Here is a 20,065-nt window from a genome sequence, read left to right on the forward strand (position 1 = left end):
AAGCATTGTTAACAAATTTAGTTTTCAGATTTTTGTGACAGGCTGAGAAACCATCTGTTTATGAAGAAGAGTTGCTAAATTAATGAAACAAAGTAAGAAAGTGAATGGTGTTTAAGAAACTTCTGGTTTGCACTTGTAATTTGATCATAATTAAATTTTATCCTTCTTATATCTTATTCATTACTCCCCTGTTGGCAGCTGAATTGTTTAATTACCACACTACAGTTATTACATGTTATTTATCTGACTACTTAACCCTTGTATGATTTTTGTGGTATAAGTTACACTGCAGTTGAAGTTTTGTGGCACAGTTGGTAATGTCCTGACTTCAGAGCTAGAAGCTCTGAGTTTGAGCCCTTTTTAAACACTTGATGACGATGCAAAGTATGTTCACAATACAGCAAAACAAATTCACTATTATCTTGTAATTCCTTCCAAAATGCCTGTGGCAGTTCATAAGAACACCTAGCAGATCTGTTTTTATGGGGTTTGGCACCTTTCAAATTACTAATAGCCTCTAGCTTTAAGCTGCTAACTTGTTCAGAAAATGCAAATTGTGGAAGCAGCCATAAGCTGAGGAAGAGAAACAGAAATTGCTAGAAAAGCTCAGCAGGTCTGGCAGCATCTGTGAAGAAAAATATCAGAGTTAATGTTTCGTTAATGCTCTGAGGAAGGGTCATCAGACCTGAAACGTTAACTCTGATGTTTCCTTCACAGATGCTGCCAGACCTGCTGACCTTTTCCAGCAACTTCTGTTTTTGCTCCTGATTTACAGCATCTGCAGTTCTTTTGGTTTTTATAAGCTGAGGAAGGGTCACCGAACCCGAAACAATAACTCCGATTTCTCTTTACAGAAGGTGCCAGACCTGCTGAGCTTTTCCAGCCACTCCTGTTTTTGTTTATGTTCAGATAGAACTAAACTACTGATAAAACTACTGCCTTGCCCATGCTCCAAACTTTGCACATTTTCTGATTTATTATTTTGTGGCCTATAAGTTATTCCAACCAGTGTTTGCTGCCCTTTTGTTGTTTCTCATTTCATCTAAATATATTCCACACATTGTTCTTCTGATCTGAGATCCTTCTTTCCATTTTATGTTATCAGTACAACTGCACCTCCATTTCCTGCATGTTTGTCCTTTGTAAACGTAGAGTAATCAGTTCGCAGTGCTGGTCAGTATGCAGCCATTCTTCAGTAATGGTAATTTGATTATAATTAGTTACCGTATGCGTGGCTTCAGTTTGAAAGGGTGAGTTAACCTTTTATTACTTCTTAGTCCAGCCAAGAGTTAAAATGTTAATTTATGCATGCATGGGACATGTGTATTTCAAAAACGGCATACAACTCAAATCTATAATCCAAGATTTTATACAGATAACAAACTTTGAATCGACTATTCCTACTGACAGTAAGTTTCAATCAAAAGATATCACAATACATACTTGCTCATATCTCTGCCTGACTGTGTTTGCGTAAGAGATAATAGGAACCTCAGATGCTGGAGAATCCGAGATAACAAAGTGTAGAGCTGGATGAACACAGCAGCCAAGCAGCATTTTAGGAGCAGAAAAGCTGATGTTCGGGCCTAATCCCAAATTTCAGAAATGGGGGAGGAGACTCTGAAATAAATAGGGAGAAGGGGGAGGCAGAGCGAAGATGGATTGAGGAGAAGATGGGTGGACAAGAAAGCTGCAGTGGGAGAGAGATCCTCTGAGGTTTGTCCGGAGGGAGGAGGTTAACTTCTTCAGGTTAGGCATCCTTAAAAGAGGCTTTGCAGTGAGGTTAAAATTGTATCGGAGATAATTTCCAGGTTAATACACGTATCTACATTACTCAATTTCAAAAGAATACACACAGATTTGTTATCTAATTATATTCGAACTAATCTGCACAATTGGATGACTCATTCGTATCAGTTCACATTTCTAGCTATAATCTTGTGATTACAGATAACAACAGGTTGAACTCTACTCTTTGACAGGTGCTTTCATTGAAACATATAGGATTCTTAACAAACCTGATATAGTAAATGCTGAGTCTAGGACCAGAGGACAGAGTCTCGGGTTAAAGGGGTGCCAACTTAAGACTTAAATGAGAAGGAATTTCTTTTGGAGTTTGTGAGTCTTTGGAACTTTATAATTCTTTGGCACAGAGTCCTTGTGTATATTTAAGTCTCAGATTGATTCCTCTATGTAAATAGAATCTATGGATAGAGGGAAAGGACAGAAAAGTGGATGTAAGTATGTAGGATCAGCCATATCTAACCCTATCACAGGCTCGAGAGGCTGAACTGCGAATCCAGACCCCATCTACATGGTCTTAACCTATTTTCCCCTTATCGAAGCCATTTGTCTCATAGCAAATACTATGGACATTCTGGGAGAGTGCCCTTAACTTTGTCTTTTTTAATATCATTCCACATTTGTTGCTGAATTGCTTAAATTTCAGCTGACTCACCGACATCCTTCCTAGTCCACATTGTTGACTGTTGGTTTACCAATATTCTGAGATGGGCTGTCAGGGTCCCTAAGGAACAGTGACAAATGTTAGCTTTCCACATATCAACAGAATTGAGGTTGGTTGGCTCGACGAGCTGGTTTGTTGTTTCATAGATGTCTCATTACCGGCTGGGTAACGTCCTCAGTGCAGCCTCTGATGAAGCATCGGTGTGTTTTCCCGCCTAGTTTTTAAACTGGGGTCGGTTGCAATGGATTGCCTCACTTCTGGGTTTCCTCCATAGTCAAATGTATCTGGGGTTGAGTTCAATGTGTTTATTAATAGCATGCTTCATGGAGTGCCATGCTTCTAGGAATTCTCATGCTTGTCTCTGCCTAGCCTGTCCCAGGATCATGGCTCTACCATGACGTCCAAGAATGGGGTGTTTGTTCCTGGACAACATGGTAGTGCGCAAGACAAATGGGGAACTGCAAATGAAAGTACACTGAAAAGCCACACACGCAGACCAGGCATTGAACTTCAATAGTAACCGTCCCAACACACACAAATGAAGCTGCGTGCAAACACTATTTGAAAGGGCAACAACACACTGCAGCAACACGGAACTACGCCAAGAGGAGAAGGAATACCTCCTCCAAGTGTTCAAGGATAATAGATGTCCAAAGAACTGGGTCAGGAGGTGCCTACAGGAACAACATCAGAAAGATTCTACATGCCCCAACAAAATCATCACACTGCCCTACATCAGGAACATGTCAGAATTCACCTCAAGATTTCTACGACCACTGAGCAACAGAGTGGTACACAAGCCCACATCAACCCTACGACAACTGCTCACCTGAACTAAAGACCCACCCTCCTGCCATGGACAGGACCAATGTCATCTACAAGATCCCCTGCAGAGACTGCGAGAAACACTACATCGGACAAACAGGAAGGAAACTAACAACAAGAGCACATGAACACAAGCTGGCTACAAAAAGACACGACCAATTCTCACTCATCTCAATCCACATAGACAAGGAGAACCCTGACTTTGACTGGGACAACACCAAGGTCCTGGGACAGGCTAGGCAGAGACAAGCATGAGAATTCCTGGAAGCATGGCACTCCACAAAGCAGGCTATTAATAAACACATTGAACTCGACCCCATGTACATTCCACTGTGGAGGAAGCCCGGAAGTGAGGCAATCCATCACAACGGACCCCAGATTTTAAAAACTAGGTTGGAAAACACACTGACTCTTCATCAGAGATAATGGGAACTGCAGATGCTGGAGAATCCAAGATAATAAAATGTGAGGCTGGATGAACACAGCAGGCCCAGCAGCATCTCAGGAGCACAAAAGCTGACGTTTCGGGCCTAGACCCTTCATCAGAGAGGGGGATGGGGTGAGGGTTCTGGAATAAATAGGGAGAGAGGGGGAGGCGGACCGAAGATGGAGAGAAAAGAAGATAGGTGGAGAGAGTATAGGTAGGGAGGGGATAGGTCAGTGCAGGGAAGATGGACAGGTCAAGGAGGTGGGATGAGGTTAGTAGGTAGATGGGGGTGTGGCTTGGGGTGGGAGGAAGAACAGGTTAGGGAGGCAGAGACAGGTTGGACTGGTTTTGGGATGCAGTGGGTGGAGGGGAAGAGCTGGGCTGGTTGTGTGATGCAGTGGGGGGAGGGGACGAACTAGGCTGGTTTAGGGATGCGGTGGGGGAAGGGGAGATTTTGAAGCTGGTGAAGTCCACATTGATACCATTAGGCTTCATCAGAGGCTGCACTGAGAATGTTACCAAGCACGGTAACGAAACGTCTGCGGAACAACAAACCAGCTTGGCGAGCCAACCAACCTCAACATCCACAACCCGAGCTACAGATCTACTCCAAAACCTTAGAAATATCAACAGTTTTTAAAGTACATGTTTGATAATCTGACGCATTATCTCTGGTGGCATTGGCCATCTTTAATTGAAATCTTAAAAGACAAAAATTCTCCTCATTTCAAAGTCAATGATTGTTTGAAACCCTGCTCACTTGTATGTTGAGGTTAAAGTTTGTTACCTTTTTCATAGTGGATTGGATGTTTATTACTTTTGATCAGTGAGTTTATACATTTTTACACTGACCTTTTACCTGATAAGAATACAGAGGAACATCATGAATGTTCAATACATTGCTTTACAATGATGAAAAGGAGCTAAAGGATGCATAAGATTACTTCCGCTTCTAACTATTTATATGCTATCTATTCTCAACAGGTGCTGTAGTTGCACGTGAATATGGGTTACCTTGTGTTGTGAGTTGCAAAAATGCAACAAATCTATTCAAATCAGGTATGCACAGTAAGATGCCATTTTAAAGTCTGTTCTTCCCATCTCTTGGAGGACCTTACCAATCCCAGGGTCATGCTAAAAGGCTGTAAGTTAATCAGTCTGTGTCACCGTTCCTTTTCACTGCTCTTGTGCTCAGGGAATTTCCCAAGCCCAAGGCAGAGAAAGGTTGGCTGAAGGGAAGAAATCAACATTTGTAGAAACCTCGGCGCGCAATGTATATTGAAGGATTTAGGCAACACAGTAGCTCAGTGGTACCTCACTGAGAGGGACCTGGGTTCAATTCCACCCTCGGGCGACTGTCTATGTGGAGTTTGCACATTCTCCCTGCATCTGTACGGGTTTCCTCCCGCAGTCCAAAGATGTGCAAGTTAGGTGGACAGGCCATGTTAAATTGCCCCATAGTGTCCAGAAATGTGCAGGCTAGGTCGATTTTAGCCATGAGAAATGCAAGGTTACAGGGATTGGGTGGGTCTGGGTGGGATACTGTTCAGACAGTTGGTGTGGGCTTGATGAGCTGAATGGCCTGCTTCCATACTGTAGGGATTCTACGATTTGTGAACTTGAACTGCTCAACCCACGTCACCTTCCCATGTTCTGCAAAATGATGCTATTAAACTTGACTTCACATATCACTTGTTACTGACTTGTACCACTTCTGCCTTGGTGTAATTTATTTAATTTTTCGAGAAAGTGTAAATGCACAGATATGCAGTGCTGATCATGGCCCTTCCAACTGTATGGTTCCCATTTCCATGCTCCTCATCTAAAATTAGATCAGTATGTTGTAGATTGGAAGCAATAGAGTTCCCTCTGCACTCTTTTACCAGACTATGAGGGTACTCACTAATATAGCATGGGGAGCCCACAAACCCACCAACACACTAAAACAGCAGCTAATGAACTTAAAAGACCCTATACAGACAACAAACAAAACGAACGTCATCTACAAAATACCTTGCAAGAACTGTGACAAACACTACATTGGACAAACTGGCAGAAAGCTAGCCACCAGGATACATGAACATCAACTAGCCACAAAACGACATGACCCACTATCACTCGTATCCTTACGTACAGATGAGGAAGGACACCACTTTGATTAGGACAACACATCCATCCTAGGACAAGCCAAACAGAGACATGCACGAGAATTCCTAGAAGCATGGCATTCCAACCGGAACTCCATCAACAAACACATTGACTTGGAGCCAATCTACCATCCCCTGAGAAAAAGAACAGGAAATGACATCACCAACCCAAGGAAACCTAACCAGATAAATAGAAAGCGGGACATAACACCAGTGCTTCGTCAGAGGCTCACTGATGATGTTACCTAGAATGGTGACGAAACGTCTGAAAACTAACCTTCCAGCTCAGCGAGCAAACTCACATCCAGAACCTCAACCTGAGCTACAAATCTTCTCAAAACTCGATAGCATAGGGAAACAGCCATCCTATTCCACACCGCCATCCCATTCCACACAGCAGACGATGACCAGTCATCTGTTTTAGTGAGGTCAGCATTGGGCTAAATATAGAAAGAACATTAGAATAATTTGCCAGCTCTTCTTCCAATAGAGCCATTGTAATTTATAGGCCCACTTGAGAAGGCATACCTGCCCTTGATTCTGAGATGTCTTCTAAAAGATGAAATCTTGAATAACACTCAGTTTAGCAGGATAATATCGCAGTGTTGGTCTGGATGTTATGCTCACTTGCCTGCAATGGACCTTGAGTCCACAACTTTCTGACTCAGAAGCAGGAGTGCTACTGCGAAGCCAAAGATAAAGTCGTACTTAATGTTAGTGTTAGAAATGCTGGTCCCTTTAAGTGCTGAGTTCTTCCAGCAGTACCCTGGAAGCCTTTCGGGATGGGTTGAACTTGTGGTGTCTTAAGTTGCATTAACACCCCTTCAAACAACATTTTGATTTAGATCCTCTTTGTTTTTACCTTTTGTTTTTATTTTGGTTATTGTCATGCTTTCCCTCATGGGCAATGTTTGTTATTTAATATAATTAAACAAATGAGTTGTGTTCATTTCATTTGGAGAGCTGGCTTCTAGGCAGGGAAATTATAGAGGTGGATGTTGGTGTTTGTGTTAAACTGTGGGTTTACAATAAAACTTTGTAAATCTCTGAAGTTATTTTGCTACAACATGCAGTTGTCAGCGTGTAGAAGTCCAAACAGTCAAACTCACCATGTGGATTATTTTAAAGTCAGTGGTGTATTGGTGCTAAAAGATTCATAGAGAGATATAGCACAGAAAAAGCCCCTTCTGTTCAACTCATCCATGCTGACCTGACATCTTAAATAAATCTCATCCCATTTGCCAGCATTTGGCCCATATCGCTTTAAACCCTTCCTTGCTATTCACATACCCATCCAGGTGCCTTTTAAATGTTGTAACTGTATCAGCCTCTGCCACTTCCCCTGCATCTCATTCCATACGCTCACCACCCTCTGTATTTAAAAAAAAGTGCCCCTTATGTCCCTTATAAATCTTTCCCTACTCCCCTTAAACCTTTACTGTATAGTTTTGGACTCCCTAACCCTGGGGAAAAGACCTTGTCTATTTACCCTGTCCATTCCTGTCATGATTTTACAAGGTCACCTCTCAGCCTCCAAAACTCCAGGGCAAATAACCCCAGCCTGTTCAGTCTCTCCCTATTGCTCAAACCCTTTAACCTGGCAACATCCTTATAAATCTTTTTTTGAACCCTTTCAAGTTTTACAACATCCTTCCAATAACAAAGAAACCAGAATTGCACACAGTATTCCAAAAGTGGCCTAACCAATGTTACGTACAGCTGCAACATGACCTCCCAATTCCTATACTAAAATGCACTGAATAATAAAGGCAAGCGCACCAAACTTCTTCATTATCCTATCTACCTGTGATTCCACTTTCAAGGAATTCTGAAACTGTGCTACGTATCCAAATATTTCACTGGCAGTTTAGACCCATCACGGTTTTTTAATCTATAAAAGTTTTCATGTGATTTTGAGAAATAAAGCCATATTTAATATGTATGTAGTTCAAATGCACTTATGTGTGTTACAGGTAAACGTATACATCCTTTATGGATGTCCCTGAGAGGAAGCAACCTACTATTTATACCTAAGGTGGAATACCCAAATCGATGCAGTTGGCTCTTTCCTGTCTTCTGAATTAGCCTAGAAGTCCCTCTCTTATTGGGGTGGGCACAGACGCTGGCTTTGCCTGTGAAAATGGTAACATGTGAACAGCAGCAACAATCTTGTGGGTTTCCTTCAGGTGCTCCGGTTTCCTCCCACGTTCTAAAGATGTGTAGGCTAGGTCGATTGGCCATGCTAAATTGCCCATGGTGTTCAGCGGTGTGTAGATTAGGTGGGTCTGGGCAATGGGTCTGGATGCGATTCTGTGAGGGTCAGTATGGACTTGTTGGGCCGAAGGGCCTGTTTCCACACTGTACAGATTCTAAGGATATCTATGGACAAATGAAATATTGTTTTTATCAACAGATATTTATTTTTCCTTTCACAGGTGATACTGTGATACTCAATGGGAGAAACGGATCTCTGCAGAAAGTTGAAGAAGACTGAAAATTTGAATGTATTTATAAGGCAACATAAACTTAGTACCTAAATTTCTAAGACTGCAGTTTTAAGTTAAACAAAAATAATCACACAACTTTGAAGTGTTAAATATATTATGTGTACTTATTTATATATATAAATATATAATATATACTATCTTCATTGTTTTTAAAAACTAGATTGTAACACTCAAAGTTTTATTCCTGCTGCACAGACCTCCGAACTTTTGGAAATGGAATTGATTTGTCAGCATGAACACCCTGAGAAGGAATGTTGCACTCAATCTGAAATGTTGCTGAAGTGTTATTCTGCATGTTTTGAATCTGCCCACAATCACCGATATCTCCCAAACATTCCTTGAAGCACAGCCTTGCCTCCTTCTGTGATCTGTGCTCAATCCTAAGTGCCTACATGCACCTTCTTGGCCTCTCTCTCTCTTCAGCAGCTCATACTGTCTCATCAGTACATGTCATTCTTCACCGCATGCAATGCATCAAAGCCTTCAGTTCAAGCAAGAAGAACTGCAGACTTCCAACAAACCTAGGGCATCGATACTTCTATTAGATTCTCCTGCCTCTTCATTTTAACCTGACCTCTTTCTTCCAGCCTCATTCCATGCTGTGTTTTCACGATCTCTCTCTGACTGCTCCCTCTCTGCCATGGTCATTTATTCCTCAGCACAGGCTGGAAATTCATCCCTTTAAATCTCCACTCCAATTAACAACATGATGATGAGCTCTTCTTCCATTGCCATCATTTCCATCCCATTTCCTCAGCCAACAATATTCTGCCCATTCAGCAAAATTTGTTGTGGAATTCCAACAGTGCGGAAGCAGGCCATTCAGCCCATCAAGTCCACACCACCCCAGATCTAAACCCCTTACCCTATAACCCTGCATTTCACATGGCTAATCTACTTAGCCTGCTTATGCTTAGAAACTGTGACCAACTTAGCATGACAATCCAATTAACTTGCACATCTTTGGACCCTGGGAGGAAACAGGAGCTTGTGGAGGAAATCCACGCAGATGTGGCAATAATGTGCAAACTCCACAGTCGTCCTTGGACAGTCACCTGAGGCCGGAACGAACCCAGGTCAATGGCACTGTGAGGCAGCAGGGCTAACCACTGAGCCACCACGCGACCCCAGTCATTTTCATTCATCTGAATCCTAGCTCCACCTGGACCCCACTGAATTGTTAGACTGGAAGTGCATAATGGGTTCTTTAAGGACTGATAAAAACGAATTCAGGGAGACAAATGCTCTTCGATTATAAAGCAAATAGATTAGTTTAAATTGCATTAGACACATTTAACAAATGCATCTCACAGGCTTCTGCCCATCAGGGACTTAGATGGCACTGGCTGTTGGTGGTCTTGCTCAGTTTCTATGTCACCAGTCCAATGATGATAGGTTCATGGCCTGATTATAGCAGGCCGACTGCGTTTCTCCAGCAGAGTTTTTTTTTCAAAGCTTCATTGTCCACTGTATTTTGTTTTTATTTCCATGTCCCTAAACATTGTTATCAGATGCTGCTGACAAGGGCAGCACCATTATCTGGCATTTGAATCTTGACCCAGCAAAGGCTGGGTGCCAGTCCTTGGGATCAACTTCTACCATACTCTGGATCATGACCACTTAACATCCAAGTTTTCATGACCCTCCTCCTGTGGAGGACTACTCTGCAACTGGAAATCACAGAACCACAGGATTGTTGGAACCTTCAGGGAAGCCATTTAGCCAGCCTTGTCTGTGCTAGCTCCCTGAATGAACAGTCTACCTAGTACCATTTCCCCAACTTCTGGCATAAACTTCTTTTGTAGGTGATAATTCAGTTCACTCTTGAATGACTCGATTGAGCCTGCTTTTCCACACTCGGAGGCAGTATGTTCCAGATCCCACCCATTCACGGCACGAAAACATTTTTCCTCATGTTTTTCAATGCTCTTTTTACAAATCACCTTTAATCCATTCACTGTCATGTCTAATGCATGACCCTTAGCCGATCCTTCCATCAGTGGGAACAGTTCTTCCCTATTTTCTCCAGACCTCTTCTTCATATCGCCTGTCAACTTCTAATTCTCCAAGGAAGACAATCTCAACTTTTCTAAGCTATCTACATATCCATAGAAACATTCTCATGAATCCTTTTTGCTTTTTTTTCAGTCATTCATGGCATGGGAGCACCATCTGAAAAAGCTAACATTTATTTATTGCCCACACCAAATATGTCCTTGAACAAGTGGTGATGAGCCATTTCTTTGAAACTGCATTGTCTATGTGCTTTCAGTACACCCACATTGCTGTGGTAGGGAAGGCAGTGGATGGAAGAGGTGGGCAGGTCTTTCCAGGGTGTTGAGCCAATGAAAGTGAGAGAATGGCAATTCCACTCAGGCCAATGTATGAGTTGGAGCAGAATCTGCAGGTATTGTGTAAGTTTTAAAAGAACAGAGCAGATTGTGAAAAAAACGAATGGCTGACCAATCCCTGAAAAATAGATGAAGATATATTGATAAAAAGTTCAGTTTAGAAGTTGTATAATGTTTCATGTAAAGGAAAAGGATAAAAACATGCAAACTATCTGACTTGTGCATTTAACTTAAAGATTAATTCTTAAGAATCATACAACTGTGTTTTAGTCTATATATTTAAACGCATTAGATTATTCTATTCTTTTCATTGTGTCAATAAAATTATACAGTATGAAATTAGCCATCAGCAGTTTTATGACTTACACTTCATATATCCCAGCTGATAAACTATGATTTTTGAACAGTGATGTATTACAAATGTTACAACATACACAAGTGAGCAGGGTATTGACAAGGTAAGTGCTGCTTGAGAGCGCTGTCAGTAACAGCTTCTGCTATTTCACTGATGATCCAGAATGGACTGGTGGGGTCGTGATTAGCTAAATTGGAATTTTGTCTTAAGTTGGACAGGAAATATCTCCACATTATTGGGTAGACACCAGTTTTGTAATTCTATTCGAACAGCTGACTTGAGACATAGCTGGCTCTGTAGTACAAATCTTCAGTACTGTACCGAGGCTGTTGACTGGGCTGATAGCCTTTGGAACACCCAGTTTCCCAGCCATTGTTGATGTCATGTGGAATGAATTGGAATGGTTGAAAGACAAACATCTGTGGTGATAAGGGAATGGAAGTGGAGACCGAACTGAAAAATCTACTGAGCATGTCTGACTAAAGAGGATTGAAAATATATCAGCTTTATCTTTTGCATTGGCATTTGAGTTATAATCGGTTTCTAAACAAATTAAATACTTTCAAACATGGTATATTAGTGTCCTTTGATCTTAATAAAGCTTAATTTTTAAAATTCTCCTGCAAGATTTGTAGACTAATGCAATTAGCAAAAACAATAGTGATTAGTTTGATCTGGTGGAGGAGTGATTTTGTGGACGGGGCAAACCTCCAGCACAATGCCTTTGAAGCAAGTGCAATAAATATTACAGAAACTGAATTTGCATGGGATGCAATTTATGCTCAAAACTCCACACTGTTTCACACCAATTTGGCCAATTTCAGGCAAACGGGTGACAATGCCAATGCAAGATTGTGAAAAACCCAGACCTTTAACTTTCTGCCCGAGTGTATGCAAATATTCACCAGTGCAACTGTGCAACAGTCTCTGGGCCTCTCAAACAGCAGTGTTCATTTGGGGGAATCGTTCATTCGTTCACTCTTTTTTGGCCTAAATGATGCAGAATGTTTCAGAAGTGTGCAGTTCACTTGCAGCATTATGTTAGCATTTCCACAAGTGCACATGTCTTACTATTGCCAACCTTCTGAGAACATTATCGTATCTCTCATGCTGAACAGTTGTTCCTAGGATGTTAGAATTAGCACTGATATCAGAGCTACCTTGTCTTAGCATTAAGAGATTACAATCAAACAATCAAATTAAAATGTGACTTGCTTAATGGCAACTAAGTACAGAAGCTCAACTATTTAACTGCATAGCACTCTGAAGTAGCAATTTAGTAGGCAATGATTGTGCAAGAAGCACCCTAATCATCGTACTTTGGCAGCAACAGTGAATATGCTTAATACTCAAAATGTGATATACACATGCTAAGGACTTTGGAATGTGGAAACCTTGGAACATGAGAAAGACATTTACCCCTCTAAGCCTATTTTGCTGCCATTCAGTAAAATTGTGTAGTGTCCTGCAGTGATGTAAGAGGTGTGAGTTATCTATTTTAATATGATTTGTTTTATATTTTGTACAAATAGCATATGGGCATTTTATGTGTCTGTGGGGCTTGAATGATTAACTTAAAGGGACATCTCTAGCTATGGTAATGTATTTAAAAACATGGTTGGGGAGAGATAGGGAAGACGAATAGAGTTTTGTTATCATTCGAATTTTTACAGGTGAACAAAGTAAGCAGTTGTGAATTTACGCTGTTAATTTAAAAGGCCAAATATTGATTGTTTTTCTTTTGATTAGAGGAAACATCCATGGATTGAAACACTTTTCGATTTCAATTTAGCAGTACTTTTAGACTCTTGGCTAGAATTGGAAGTATAAGACAATTGTTCCTATCCAGGAACTGCTTGGAAATCCATTACTTCGGGGTGTTTGTCCACAGATCCTTGAAGGTGACAGGATGGATGATCATGGTAATTTAAGAGGGCACATGGGAGGTTTTGTTGGAGCTGTCCAGAGCTAGGGTGAGGCCGCAGCTAGAGTACCATATGCTGTTCTGGTCACCACACAATAGGAAGAATGTGATTTCACTGAAGGGTATACAGAGAAAATTCACCAGAATGTTGCCTGGGATGGAGCATTTCATCTGTGAATAAAGGTTGGATAAGCTTGAGCTGTTTGGAGCAGAGAGGTTAAGGAGGGATGTGATCGAGGTGTATAAGATTGTGAGGGACAGAGGTTAACTAGAGAGCAATTATACCCCTTAGTTGAAGGGTCATTAACAAAGGGGCATAGTTTAGAAGTGAAAGGCAAGAGATTTAGACGGGATTTGAGGAAGACCTCTTTCACTCAGAGGGTGGTCCGAATATGGAACACACTGCCTGGGAGGATAGTTGAGACAGAAAATGTCACAACCTTTTAAATTATTGAGACAAGAACTTGAAGTTTCATAACATTTGGCCCGTTGTGGGAAAGTGAGACTGATGTGGGTAATGGTAAATTTTTAGCAGGCAGCATAGACTAGATAGACTGCACAGCCTCTTCTATACTGTGTGATTTTATGACCACAGTGTAAAGAGACTGGTTTTAACATTCCAGTTGGGAAATTTTTCTGGTTAAAACCTAGTGAAGGAATTATTTGAGACTGAAAAGTCTAAAGGTCAGTTGTATGAACATTCAGGGAAGAAGCTGTTAGGTTCTAAAGACAGGAATTTGAAGCATCAATTAAGCCCTATTGATGTGATAAAGAAGTGAACTCTCTCTGGTGTAGGTACTGTATCGAAGTGTTTTGGGAATTAATGGGATTATATTTTGCTATGTGTTTTGGAATTTATGTTAAATGTGAATTGTTTGATTTATTCCATTTTATCTTCTTTGTTTGCATTATAAACATCTGTTTTACTGTTAAGACCAAGTCTACAGCATTGTGTTCTTGTGTTTCAATGAAAGGCTACTTTGTTAAAACAAAAATACGTTGAAAAAAAAATCTACCAGGCTAAATTTCAGTCTGAGATCTGAATTGACCAATAACAACAAGAGCTGGAATCATAACACAGGCTAACTCTAAGTGTTACTTTTGCTCCATGTTGCTTAATGCTTTTGAATATAAAACAATATAAAACAAAGAACTGCAGATGCCAGAGAAACCTGAAACAAAACAGAAATTGCTGGAGAAACTCAGCAAGTGTGGTAGCATCTGTGGAGAGAGAAGCAGAGTGAATGTTTCGAGTTCAGTGACACTTCAGAACTGATAGTAGTTAGAAAAAGGCAGTATATAAGCTGAAGACAGGAGGTCAGTGTGTGGGGCGAGCAGGAGTGAGCAGATTCGTGGAGATGGAACCCAGAAAGAGAGAACAATAGTGGGACAGATGGAGGGATGGATGATGGTAAGCCAGGGAAGGACGAACCGTATGTGGACCATAAATAGATAAAAATGGGTTGAATGTGCAGAGGGCAGCCCATTGTCCTGGCAGGACCTGGGGAGCGGTGATGTGTAAAAGAACATAGAAGAATGCGAATATTGAACTCAATGTTGAGTCCTGAAGGCTACAGGGTCACCAGACAGAAATGAAGTTTTTTTTCCAGCTTGTGCTGAGCTTTGCTGGAACACTGTAGTAGTCCTGATTCTCAAATGTTGGCCAGGGAACACAGTGGTGTGTTAAAGTGGTAGGCGACTGGAAGCTCAGGGTCATATTTACAGATAGGATGTAAGTATTCCACAAAGTGGTCACCCAGTCTGCGTTTCATCTCCTCAATGTAGAGAAGACTGCATTATGAGCGGTGAATACAACAGACTAGATAGAGTGAGGGGCAGTGAATCTACCAATCCCAGTTTTAAAATTAACAATTGGTTGAGCATAAATTATGGAAGAGTATTCAAAACTCTTTATGTTCCCAAATTTAATTCCTGGAGGATCTGGTGGTATCATTTAGAAGAGGTTCCAAGTCATAGATTCTCCAAGCATCAGAAATATTTCCATTAAAACCATCTGCTTAAATGGTTTCATGCTTATATAAAAAAAAACACACAAGATAACACAATACTTGCACCAAAATTTGCTTTCATATGCTCTATTATGTCAAATTTATCACTTACACTAGAGACAGAAATTTATAATATAGTTTAAAAATATTATTTGAGTACTGAATGAAATTTCAAAAAAATTCCAGATCTTGTTATTTTTATCTGTGTTTGAAGGTTCATGCCAGTATCCAACTTTTTATGGAGTATTGAAAAGGAAATGCAGAACAGAAGATGTACGTTAAATGCAGATGTATGATGACACCTAAGTTTCATTCAAAAGCAGGTTTTACACAGAATTATCAGTTTTTTTCACAGATCCTCAACACTTTAGTAACTAACAGATCTATAATCTGACACTGATGTTGCATTTATTTTAAATGTAGACCAGGATTAAACTACACCATAAAAATAATTCAGACATTGTATTACAGAGGCAAACCTTCTGAAGATTCTTAAAATCCCTGGAACTAATGCCGCAATAAGTTTTCTTTATTTCATTCATTGGTGAGATGTGAGCATCACCGTCTGAGCCAGCACTTATTATAAAACATCGAACAATACAACACAGAACAGGCCCTTCGGCCCTCAATGTTGCGCCGACCTGTGAACTAATCTAAGGCCCTCCCCCTACACTATCCCATCATTATCCATGTGCTTGTCCAAGGACTGTTTAAATGCCCCTAATGTGGCTGAGTTAACTACATTGGCAGGCAGGGCGTTCCACACCCTTACCACTCTAAGGGCCTTACCCTTGTCCCTTGTTGCCCTGGAGAAGGTGGTGAGCTGCACTCTTGAACTGATGCAGTCTGCCTGCTGTAGGTTGGTCTACAATGCCCTTCAAGAGGGAATTACAGGATTTTGACCCCGCGACAATGAAGAAATGGCAATAGATTGCCACTTCAGGATGGTTAGTGGCTTGGAGGGAAGCTTGAATGTGGTGGTGTTTCCATATATCTGCTGCCCTTGTACTGCTCATCCGAAGTTGCCCAAGTTTGGAAGGCGCTGACTGAGGATCTTTGGTGAAGTTCTGCTGTGCACCTTGTAGATAGTACGCACTGCTGTTACGGAGAGCTGGTGAGGAGGGAGTGGATGTTTGAGAATGTGGTGTCATTCAGTCAACTGGGGAGTATTCCATCACACTCCTGGCTTGTGCCTTGTAGATTGTGGACAGGCTTTGTAGAGTCAGGAGGTTAGTTACTCACTGCAGGATTCCTTGGCTCTGGCCTGCTCTTCCCATTGGATCTCAAAGAAGATAGACTAGATTTTTTTTGCCAAATGCAGAACAATGATTCTCAATGTGTATCCACAATGAACTTGTGATTTGTGTGAAAGGTAGTTCTCCTTTCCTGATGTCAGTTTGAATCTGATGCGGTGAATTCAAAAGGATTCCCAGGCATCCAGCACCAACAATGGCCTCATGTAAATTTAGCAGCCAATCCCATTATCATACTCTCTCACAGATAGAAAGCCAGAAAGTAAAAACCGCTGAAGCTTTCATTTATCATTTTTAAATTCTACATATGACGAAGTAGATGGTTGAGCAATATACATGGAATTAAAATAGAGGATAAAATATCATTTTGAAGAACAGAAAAATTACTGTTTTAAACAAATGTAGAATTTCTTATCATAATGGAGCCATTTGACCTTCAACAAATAATAAATTACTATTACAGGACCAGTGAGGCTGATTAGCAGCATTATGGACTCAGCATCCTCTTAAAAACTCAGCTACATGTTATTCAACATGACGTATCTTTTTCAAAGCTTTTGTAGAACAGCTAACAGCGTGAGTGAAACTATCACCCGTTCAATGATTTGAAATTGATTACTGTCTCAATATTCACAGTGGAGGAGCTAGAGTCACTGACAATGACCTTTTGATTTCCTCATGTAACGCACAAGTGCAGACCCCAGAACTTGCTGTCAGTTTTAGAGGAGCAGTGATGGTGAATGCTCGCAGATTGTAGTACTGCAAAACCTAGACCAGTGTTTCATGGATGTAAAACAAAGTTTCCTTTGAATGCAGCCCAACCATGCTGGACAGATATAAAGATAGAGCTGACAATTTCCTCTGAGCTACCAGTTGCTCCGACACAGGTCAGAATGCAAGTTTACCGTTGCATGGGGAAGCAGCATTTGCCAAACTTCAGCAGAGTTGCAGTGACAGTAGTCCAGGACAACCTTAAAGGAAATTATCAGATTTGATGGCGCTAGCACTGTCTTAGCAGGCGATTGAATGTGTAGAGTTTCCTAGAAACACGTCGTAAAGTTGGAGGAAGAGCAGGAACGGAATGAAGATTAAGTCTTGTACCAGGATTGATTTTCCAGCAGCATAACAATTTTCACATTGCATCAAAAGTGGAAGATTTTTTGCAACAAGAAACTACACTGGGGCAACAAAAACAGAAATGGCTGAAGGCTGCATCTGTGGGGAGAAATCCGAGTTCATGTTTTGGGTCGAGTGACCCTTCCTCAGAACTACGCTGGACTTGTCTAGATGGAGAATAGAGCCTGGAAAAATAATGTGACAACTTTGCAGAAACAAAACAATCACTTTCAATGCAAGAAGTCTGAAAAGTGAAATTAGAGAAGCAGAAAATGGCATAAAAACAGCTCCTGCGCCTTTATTAGAGATAGAGAAATGAAAAATTCTGGTTAAATCTTGAAACTGTGGAGATAGTGACCCTGACTGGGTAGAAGAGTTATGGTACAGCTCCATCTAATGGTAGAAGTTTGTAAGTGCCACTCAGAGACCAAACAGATTTGGTGACACTAAAATGAGTAGCAAATTGAATGTATTATTATCCTGTTGACAAACCCATATCAGCTGTGAGACAATGCCATACAGGAATTTCTCCAGGTAATGTCCTACACCCAAATATCTTCAATTGCTTCATCAATGACCTGTGGGTGTTCACTAATGACTGCACAATCTTTAAAACTATCCATGGCCCATTAAACATTGCAGTTATCCATGTTCAAAATGCAAAATGGCCAATAAAATTCAGGCCACACTAGAACCAGGAAACGACCATCTCCAAAAAGACAGAATTGAACCATTTCCTCTTGACATTCAATGACAAGTCCACTGCTGAATGACCCACTATCAATATACTGAGGGTTAGATTTACTACAAACTGACTAGGACCAGCTATATCAACACTATGGTGACAAAAGAAGATCACACGTTGAGAATTGTGTGGTAAGTAATACTGTCCGTCCCAAGCACGTTCTCCATCTGCAGGCCACAGCCAGGAATGTGATGAAATACTCCCCTTGGTAAGTGCAGCGGCAACAACACTCAGGAAGTTTGACATTTTCCAGCAAAAAGCAACCCATAGAGTTATACAATCCAACTCATCCATGAGGAACAAGTTTCCCAAACTAAACTAGTCCCATTTGCCTGCACGTGGCCCATATCCTTTAAACCTTTCCTGTTCATATATCTGTTCAAATGTCATTTCATAGAATGCCTACAGTGTGGAAACAGGCTCTTTGGTCCAAAAAGTCCACACTCACCCTCAGAGCATCCCACCCAGACCCATCCCCATATAACCCTCTTAATTTACACATCCCTGAACACTATGGGCCATTTAGCACAGCCAATCCACCCAGCCTGCACGTCTTTGGACTGTGGAGGACGCCAGAGACCGCAGAGGAAATCCACACAGACACGGGGAGAATGTACAAACTCCACACAGACTGTCACTTGAGGGTGGAATCAAACCCAGGTCCCTGGTGCTGTGAGGCTGCAGTGCTAACCACTGAGCCACCGTGCCACTTTAAAAACGTTCTTAACTATAACTGCATCAACCATTTCCTCTGGCAGTACAGTTCATATATACACCACCCTCTGTGTGAGAATGTTGCCCCTTAGGTCCCTTTAAACCTTAAACAAAAAAAAATAGAAATTGTTTGTAAAGCTCAGCAGGTCTGGCAGCATCTGTGGAGAGAAATCAGAGTTAACATTTCAGGTTGAATGACCCTTCCTTAGATCGGTTCGTTTGGCTTTTGACTTCCTTTTAAATATTACCCCATTCACCTTAAACCTATACCCTCTAGTTTTTAATTTTCATACCCTAGGGAAAAATCTTTGCTCTTCACCTTATATATGCCCCTCACAATTTTATAAACCTCTTTAAGGTCACCTCTTAATTTCCTATGCTCCAGGGAAAAGCCTCCCAGTCTATCCACGCTCTCCTTATAACTCAAAACCCTCCAGTCCCAGTGACATCCTTGTAAATCTTTTCTGAACCCTTTCCAATTAACCTACTTCATTTGCACCTCATCTACCACCTCAAACATTCACTTCCTCCACAGTGGCATCAATAAAGTTGCACCACAAAAGATCACCAATTCTCCTTCAACAATACCTTCCAAACTGGGACTTCTACCACAGAAAACGACTAGGGCAGCAGATAGATGGGATACCTCGAGCTGCAAGCTCCCCTCCAAGAGTCCCGCAATCCTGATTTGGAACCATACCACTATTCCTTCACTGTTGGTGGGTCAAAACCCTGAAACTGCCTTCTGGACAGCATGGGGATGACACTACACCAAATTTCCCCCAGTCCCATTTTTTTTTATTGCAGAGGTTCAACCATCATAATATTGAATGGTGGAACAGGCTCAAGGGTCTGAATGGCCCACTCCTATTCTACTTCCTATGATCTTGAGGTTCAAGAAGGCGGCTCATCACCATCTTCTCAAGGACAACTAAAGATAGGAGAGAAACATTGGCCATTCAAATGATATCCAAATCTCATTTAAGGATAAATAAACCCAAAATATTACATTTGTTTCCTTCTGTACAGATCATGCCTGACCTGTTAAGTGTTCTCCAAATTTTCTTATATTTTAGATTTCCAGCAGCCACATCATTTTATTTTGTACCAATATTTCCATCCACACCATTTAGGTAGGCTGCACCTACCTCTTTCAGTGTAGCAAACGAGATTCCAGTGCAGCGGGTCAGCTGATTGGACCAGTGGCACATAAGAGCTCTCTGAT

The 20,065-nt window shown here is 41.2% G+C and overlaps 1 protein-coding gene across 7 annotated transcripts in view; it reads left to right on the plus strand.

The window, feature by feature from the left end:
* The window catches only part of LOC125459733 (putative phosphoenolpyruvate synthase), a 160,786-nt gene extending 146,931 nt beyond the window's left edge, over positions 1-13,855 (plus strand). For 6 of the 7 annotated variants that reach the window (XM_059651757.1, XM_059651753.1, XM_059651754.1 and 3 more), the window contains 2 exons: positions 4,704-4,778; positions 8,302-13,855. In XM_059651757.1, coding sequence (XP_059507740.1) covers positions 4,704-4,778; positions 8,302-8,360 — 134 coding nt within the window. In that variant the 3' untranslated portion in view covers positions 8,361-13,855. Of the gene's footprint in view, positions 1-1,105; positions 2,685-4,703; positions 4,779-8,301 lie in introns of those variants that run through there. The other variant, XM_059651755.1, reaches the window with a different exon arrangement.
* Positions 13,856-20,065: the final 6,210 nt, after the last annotated feature.

The sequence above is a fragment of the Stegostoma tigrinum genome, chromosome 16 (assembly GCF_030684315.1).
Source record: "Stegostoma tigrinum isolate sSteTig4 chromosome 16, sSteTig4.hap1, whole genome shotgun sequence".
NCBI classification, from domain to species: Eukaryota; Metazoa; Chordata; class Chondrichthyes; order Orectolobiformes; family Stegostomatidae; genus Stegostoma; species Stegostoma tigrinum.